This window comes from Oncorhynchus keta, chromosome 21 (assembly GCF_023373465.1).
Source record: "Oncorhynchus keta strain PuntledgeMale-10-30-2019 chromosome 21, Oket_V2, whole genome shotgun sequence".
Lineage (NCBI taxonomy): Eukaryota > Metazoa > Chordata > Actinopteri > Salmoniformes > Salmonidae > Oncorhynchus > Oncorhynchus keta.
In genome coordinates this window covers 24,177,106-24,185,241 of record NC_068441.1, presented here as the reverse complement: position 1 = coordinate 24,185,241, position 8,136 = coordinate 24,177,106, and the positions used below count along the sequence as shown (strand labels likewise).

Below are 8,136 nucleotides of genomic sequence, written 5' to 3'. Positions count from 1 at the left end.
CAATGATTGATTGATACTAGACAATATTCGCTGCCATGCAGAGTAAATTAGCAATGTTTTTTTATACAATGATATGGGATACATTTCCCTAATACACTGTATCTAATCCGACATAGGCTACAAATAAGAATTAGTCAAAATCCACCTGCTTTTATTTATCAAAACCTAATTTGGTTACAAAATAGCCTACCACTCTCAAGCAGTTTACATTTTAAAAATCAACAATGTGCAGGTGAAACAGTGTTTTCAGTGCTTGCTCATACTGTACACACAAAAAGAGCTCTATGTTCATGTCATCCAATAAATGTAAACGCCTGGAGTTTGCTAGACGCATTTGGACTGGAACCAGTGCTATGGTCAGATGAGCTGAAAATAGAGTTCTTTGGCCACGCACATCAGTGGTGGGTTTGGTGTCAAAAGACAGATGCATATGCAGTAAAAGTGTGTAAAATATGGTGGTGGTGGATCATTGATGATATGGGGTTATTTTGTTTCCACTGGTCCTGGGGTCCCAACGGCAACATGAACTTTACCCCGTACCAGGACAATTTAGCTGAAACTTGGCTACAAGTGGATTTTCCTGCAAGACAATAACCCCAAGCACACATTAAAATGCACTTTTTTTTTGTTAATTGACCACAAAAATCAACATTTTGAAATGACCATCTCAGTCTCCAGGCTTGAACCCCATTGAAAACCTGTGGTTTGAATTGAAGAGGGCAGTCCATAACAGCAGATGAAGGATATCAAGGATCTGGAAAGATTCTGTATGGAGGAATGGTCTAAGATTCCTCCCAATGTGTTCTCCAATCTCATAAAACATTTTAGGAAAAGGCTCAGTGCCATTATCCTCGCATGGGGTGCTGGAGTATTGACCACTATCTTTTTGAGAAAAAAACGAACATTACTTGTTAAACAAAATCTCTTTCTCTGAGCAATTGTATTAGTATATAATAAAGTATATAATAATATAATTTCCCCAAAATTTGAGCATACAATATAGCTCAGAATTTGTATGTATTTATTTTATACAGTGTTTTTGCTCATCTTTATCAATGTTGCCAATATTTTTAGACCTTACTGTACACACACACACACACACACACGTTTGGCCAGTGAGCTGCTCATTCCAACTTCACCCTCAGTCCATGACAGGGTCACTTAGGATTGCAGCTGTTTCCACATTCCCCTCCAAGTCACTGTGTTCAGATCTATGTATCCTTCTGCCATTCGGATTATCCTGTCTCTCTCTCTCATAATAATTGGCAGGTTACTCCTCTGCTGGGCAGGTTTAGGTGTGTTTCTTCCCATAGCGGGGTAAGAGCTGAGTCCGAACAAACTGAACAAGTTTTGTCTCTGTGAGAAGGACAGTGACAAGTACACCCAGTAGACACCCGGCTCCCACGGCGATGTGAACCAGCCTTAGTAACCATCCTCCGTCACAACAGAACACACCCTGAAACAGCAGAGTACAGACAGATAGGAAATCGGATTCTATGGTAAATAAATACATAGACAGATAAGACAATCTGTCTCACTATTATCTCTGATTATTTGAGAAGAATAAATATATAGTTTGTATACTAACTCCCATTTCTATGATTGTAAGGTAGAAACAATAACTGTTTCATTAAACATCAGAGACAGACTTAAGTGTGATTGGCTGATATGTGATTGGATGGTGTATACAGTATGTGGGGTGTATCAGAGGAGGCTGGTTGGAGGAGCTATAGGAGGATGGGCTCATTGTAATGGCTGGAATGTAATTAATGGAATGGTTTCAAACATAATGGAAACCACATGTTTGACTCAGCTCCATTTATTCCATTACAGCAATTACAATGAGCCTGTCTTCGTATAGCTCTTCCCACCAGCCTCCTCTGGCGTGTCCAGTAAAGCAGTGAGGAGAACAGTTATAGTGTGGTACCTCAGAGAGAGCAGTGAGGACTGCACTGAGAGCCAGAGCTAGCAGCAGAAGAGGGGAGGGCCTCAGGCCGCGCAGAGGCGTCCACTGGCTTGACAGGAAGTAGCGGTGGATGTAGAACAGGCTGTGAAGGATACGCAGGCCCATGTTCAGACAATTAGCCAGGATGAAGCCAATGCCCCCTGCCCACCACGTCAGCATGTAAGACAGGAGCAGGAAGGAGATAGACAGAGCCAACATCACCAGGTTATACCTGGGGACAGACAAGAGGGCAACGTAAGCAACATGATACACACTGTGTGTGTGTGTGTGTGTGCCTGCCTTCTCTCACCTGTCAACCTCTTCCTTGCTCATGGCAGCAAAGACAAAGCACTCAGTTATTCCATTAATGGCCAGTAGGAGCACATAGGAGCTGTAGCATCGCAACAGACTGGGCCCTTCAATATAACACAAATATCATTACACACAACCACTCACATAAAATCAGTAGCTTGAGGAATTAGATTATTCCAATCATTGCTGAATAAGTTAATTTAGTGTGATTCAGTTAACTATGGTGGTTGACTCACTTAATTCATTGATTAATTTGGTTAGTTGACTCACCTGCACCACTGCTCAGTAGAGATCCCCCATAGATGTCCAGAGCCAGGTGAGAGTAGGCGTAACCAAACACTGTGATGATCAGACCAATCACAAGCACCAGCTTCAGCAGACACTCCAGAACTTCAGCTGCTATGGCAACCTCCTCCTGCAGACCAATCAGCAAGTGGCATCAATGCACCTGCATGAGCTATAATGTGTGTGTCAGACAACTTTATTTGTCATTGGCCACTGACAAATGGTGAAATGAGTGACTGGTATTTGTTTGGCTGACTCTGCCCTCTGACCTGTTTCTGCTGCCTGACGTCCCGCCCCCTCTCCAGAACTTTGGCAAAGAAGACATAGAAGCTCTCCTCGATGGGCAGGAAGATGAAACGGGCAACCATTGAGCCCAGGTTGTTGACGATGTCGTACACGCCCTGCTCCCCGAAGCTCAGCACATTGAGGAAGGTCATGACATAACGCTCGCCCTCCGTCAGGATCTGCTTCAGAAAGGATTGCTTGAAGAAGCTCCACGTCAGCCTGGCCAACGTCCAGTCAATCACAGGCTACAGACACACACACAACGGGATGACATAGCACACACAGTTGTGACCTGACATAGTATATGAATGAATGAGCCAAACAATCAATTTATCATTGATTTGTCAGTTAATACAACCAATTGTTTTCGGGTATACCGTATACTAGCTCAGTGAGGAGTGCATGTGGTGAGTGACGGTTAGTGCTGGTGTGGTGAATGTTACCTCTCCTTCAACACTGGAGGGCAGCAGGTCTGCTACACGCTGCAGGGGGAAGTACTTCCTGTTGGCCTCCCCAGAGCCCAGGAAACGCAGGAAGTAGACAAAGTAGCATAGCACCAGGAACCCTGTGTACACCAGCTATGAAGGACAGGCCAGTATAACAGTTAGCCAAGTAGACACTCGTCCACAGTGATTTATGAGGGTTGCATGCAATACCATCTCTCCTATATAGATTCATATTTACTAACACAATCTTACTCCATGACCACTTCATCTTTTTGACAATACCTTCTATGCACACAACCCTCTAACCATACTCCCTTGTAACCAGTGATGTAGTGGTAAAAAAAAACAAGTGGGTAAACGCTGATTGCGGTGAATTAAGCAATGCTGCCTATACTTTCAATGCATTTTTTTCTGCAAAAGGTGGGTAAACGCTTGAGCTAAATAGACAAACATAAGATCATTTGTATAAGGGATGGGGCTGCGTACGTATGTACCTGAGCAGCAGAGAATATGTAGAGCCCCCACTGAGGAGCAGAGACCACCAGCACCACTGTCAGAACACACTTAGCCACCATGGCCAGGCTCTCAGCAACCACCTTCAGCCTGACAAACATGTGGGCCTGAGCCAGGACCCAGAGAGGCTCAGCCAGCAGCTCCTGCAGTGCGGCCAGGGCAAAGAGCCCCACAGCGGGGCCGTAGTGGGGGATAGTCAGGGGATCCGGAACCTCCAGGAGCCACAGCCACACACACACAAGGAGAGATGCCCATAGTACACCCAGTGGCAACCTGGGAGGATGACACACACACAATCATTTGTTATGCAGATAGTGCCGATGAAAGACCCAACTGTATATGTTCTGACCAGAGCAAACACTGTGGAGCAGCAGCTCCCCTATAGTCCCACTCACGTCAGCCATAGCAGGTTGATGACTTGTCTCCAGTTGTGATCTGTTCCGCCACTCAAACAGGCTCTCCTGAAGGCCTCTCTGGACAAGAAGACCAGCGTGGAGTACAGCAGTGTCAACCTGCATACACGAACACACATGCGCGTACACATGCACACACACACATGCACATACAGTATGTAGTGGTGTTAGTTTTTGTTTAACTGCAGGCTTGGACAGCTCATATTGCAGCAGGTGTAATGTTATACAGAAGGCAATTCCACAGTAACAGACTGATGCTGAGACACTTTCCACTTTAAAATGTACGTCAAACCGAAACCAATGATTGGAAAGTTAAACAAACCACACAACTCCCTAAACTTTGCTTCTGCACTGTTCTTCAAGTAAATGTTTTTGTAAAATATTCTGTGGAAATTGCTCAAAGTCATCCTTGTGCATAGAGTTGTACAGTTTGTTTAACTTTGCTATCATCATTTTTTGTTTGGCATACATTTTAAAGTGAAAAACTGAATCCCAGCATCACTCTGTTACCATGTAATTGCCACAGAGTAAAACAATCTTACCTGACGTTGACCACGCCAATCAGCTCTTTGGACACAAAGCGCAGCGTGAATGCGTTCAGCAAAAAGGTGAGCACACGAAACATGACCTAAAATAACCAGGAACATATTCAGTAGGCACATAGATAGATAAGCAATGGATAGAAAGGTCATCATCATGATTATCTCACGTGGAATAGAGATTGCTCTGTAACTTAGATGTCTTTCTGCCACTTGAATATTTGATGCCTTGGGACAACAAACACACACTTGCTTATGATAGCCCATCGTATCCAATGACAACTTCCACTTCTGAGTTAACGGTGAATTCTTTGGTGACTGTAGAGTCCAATCCGAGATCCACAAACTGTATTGCAGGTGGGGCATATGCAGTCTGTGTTGGCGGGGCAGGCATGGTTGTATGTCTCCTGAGATGATTTTGCTGTCTCTTTGTGCTCCTCTCCTCCTCCCACCTCTGTTCCTCGCTCTGGCAGAACTGCCACAAGGTGGAACGGTTGGCTGCAGCATCCTCTAGGCCTGTGGGTTTGATGTTGCATTTCTTCAGCAACGTTTTCAGCTGGTCCTTGTAGAACTTAATCTGCCCCCTGCAGACCAGGGGGCAGAGCGCTCCTGAAACATTCTAATGACATACCCAGGCGAGCGCAGTTGGTGTTGAGTGACCATGGCCTCCATACTCTTGCAGTTGGTGTTGGGGGACCATGGTCTCCATACTCTTGCAGTTGGTGTTGGGGGACCATGGCCTCCATACTCTTGCAGTTGGTGTTGGGGGACCATGGCCTCCATACTCTTGCAGTTGGTCTTAGTATATCTGTATGAGCCACACTGTTACACCAGATGATTCCCAGGATGCGCTGCAGGCATCTTATGTGGAATCACTTGAGCTGCTTGTTGTGGCGACTGTAAGTGACCCAGGCTTCACAGCTGTAAAGGAGTGTGGTGATGCAGACGGCTTAATAGATTGCGCCTTTGGTGTTGAATCCAGCCTGAAGTCCACCGCAAGCTGCTGTCCTCAAGCTCCTTGTGGAGAAGCTGGGTGACACATAGGAGGAAGATGTTAAAGAGTACTGGTGCCAGCACACACCCCTGCCTCAAACCAAAACGTGCGGACTCCTGGCCTCCTATGGCCACCCGAGCCATCATCCCATCATGGAACTGGCAAAGGATGTTGATAAATATGTCTGGACAGCCAAATTTGAGTAGATGCCCCATAGTAGTTCCCTGCTCACAGTGTCAAAGGCCTTGAAGAGGTCGACAAAGGCCATGAAAAGGTCCTAATGTTGTTCACGGCACTTCTCCTGAAGTTGCTGTGCCATGAATATCATGTCAACCGTACTCCTGTTCTTTCTGAATCCACATTGTGACTCCGGCAGCAGTTCCTCTGTGATGTTGTTCGCCAGCCTGTGAGCATCACCTTGGCTAGGACCTTGCCGGCAACAGCCAGAAGGGATATCCCCCGGCTGTTGCCGCAAATGGACTTGTCACCCTTGTTCTTAGAGATGGTGACAATGTTTGCATCCCGCCACTGTTGAGGGACGATCTCATGGTCCCAAACCTCAGTGATGTACTGGTGGAGCATTCTGGTGCAGAAGTAACCTCCCTTCTTAAGTAGCTCTGCCGGGATGCTGTCAGCGCCAGGAGTCTTGTTGTTCTTGAGGGAACGTATAGCTGATAACACCTCTTGGAAGGTCTGTAGGAGAGTGCTGATTGAGTAGTGCGTCAAACTGGTCAGCCCACTTCATCAGGATCTAGTTTTAGTCCTTCAAGAGAGCCAGACCATCAGCTGTTTTCATGGGAGTGATGGAACGACTTCTAGGGCCAACGTCTGGGGCCCAGTTCCCAGGTGGCGCAGTGGTGTAAGTCACTGCATCTCAGTGTTAGAGACGTCACTATAATAATAATAATAATACAGACCCTGGTTCGATTCCAGGCTGTATCACAACCGGCCGTGATTGGGAGTCCTATAGGGTGGCGCACAATTGACCCAGCGTCGTCTGGGTTAGGGTTTGGCCGGGGTAGGCCGTCATTGTAAATAAGAATTTGTTCTTAACTGACTCGCCTAGTTAAATAAAGGTTCATTAAAAAATAAATGTGCTTGGTAGATTGGTAGAAATGTGGATTTCCTGTGACTTATCGTCCACCATTTGTTCTGCAGAGCACTCAAGGTTGTTTGCGCCATTGCTTATGAAGGGTAACAGATGTGGGGCTGTTGAGAGTAGCCCTGTGCGCTTTGTGCATATTGTCCAGTAAGGTTGTGATGGTGTCAGAGTTCTCATAGAACCAGTCCTGATGTTTCCAACCTTTGTAGCCAATGGAGTGGGCCGCTGCCTGATAGCGCACTGAGCAAATAGATGCCCACTTCTGGTCCTCTGCGCTCAGAAGAGGCTCAGTCTCCCTCAGCGAGAGCGCGACGGATGTACATATCACCTCAATTATCTCGACTAACCGGTGCCCCTGCACATTGACTCTGTACCGATACCCCCCTCGCTATTGTTGTTTTACTGTTGCTCTTTAATTATTTGTTACTTTTATTTCACGTATTTTTTATCTTAAAACTGCATTGGTTGTTAAGGGCATGTAAGTAGGCATTTCACTGTTGTATTCGGAGCATGTGACAAATACAATTTGTAGCATAACGCATATTGGCTAGATAATCGTATCAACAACTGCTACAAAATCCCGGCATTCAGAAAAAAATTGCTACATAAAAGGATATTTCACAACAACTAACTTAAAAGTATGTCCTCCACATGCTACTCTGAGGGAGTGGATATAAGGAATTTTATCAAGGACACTATTGTTATCAAGTGAAAAAAGGAGTTTGGCATAGCTAATTATAATAGCTAGCTACTTTACCTGAAGCAAGACATTGTATGACGCGAGAGTGGAGGCATTCTTCAACATATCTTGGGAACTCATCGTACAGCTAGCTAGCTAGCCCTCTTTCTTTGAGGCGTATGACAAGGCTTCTCCAGAAACTGCACCGTGAAAAGGAGCAGACTCACAGATACGGACAGTGCGTTATGAAGTATGAATCTGTACTAATTTTTGTGCAATTTGTCTTTTCTGGTGGATCGTATGACCAGACCTGACTACATACAGCTTTAGAGATTTCATGCTATCAACTTCCGTACACATGGGAAGTCACTATAACGTCACCAGAACGATGTGTATATTATGCAAGTGGGCCCGCTAGGCGGCGTGGTCACCTCAACGGTTGAGTTTTGGATGCAGGAACTACCGTAAATAAAAAATGGAAGTCTCATGGGAATACTGCTTGTTACGTTCAACATCGCATACCAAAACAAAAAAAAATATTTTAGAATGGACATTTACTTGTGCCAATTGTGTGCGTTTCTGTCTGTTCACAATTTGCAAAAAACAAATGCCATTTCTTCTTG

At 45.3% G+C, this 8,136-nt stretch overlaps 1 protein-coding gene across 1 annotated transcript; it reads right to left on the bottom strand.

Annotated features, from left to right (window-relative positions):
- Window positions 1-134: 134 nt before the first annotated feature.
- Window positions 135-7,897, bottom strand: rft1 (RFT1 homolog). The gene is made up of 10 exons (XM_035797010.2): window positions 7,592-7,897; window positions 4,742-4,827; window positions 4,182-4,298; window positions 3,768-4,059; window positions 3,271-3,405; window positions 2,812-3,072; window positions 2,528-2,672; window positions 2,256-2,361; window positions 1,928-2,177; window positions 135-1,456 (listed from the first exon to the last, which is right to left on the bottom strand). The coding sequence occupies exons 1-10, from the start codon at window positions 7,652-7,654 to the stop codon at window positions 1,292-1,294; spliced, it is 1,620 nt and encodes a 539-aa protein (XP_035652903.1). The 5' UTR covers window positions 7,655-7,897; the 3' UTR covers window positions 135-1,291.
- Window positions 7,898-8,136: the final 239 nt, after the last annotated feature.

Excerpts from the sequence above, each read along its gene's own strand:
- rft1 (XM_035797010.2), bottom strand. The coding sequence starts at position 7,654 with ATGAGTTCCCAAGATATGTTGAAGAATGCCTCCACTCTCGCGTCATAC. Across the intron at positions 2,362-2,527 it reads TCTACTGAGCAGTGGTGCAG|GGCCCAGTCTGTTGCGATGC; the intron begins GTGAGTCAACTA and ends GTTATATTGAAG. Across the intron at positions 2,178-2,255 it reads AGCAAGGAAGAGGTTGACAG|GTATAACCTGGTGATGTTGG; the intron begins GTGAGAGAAGGC and ends GTCTGTCCCCAG.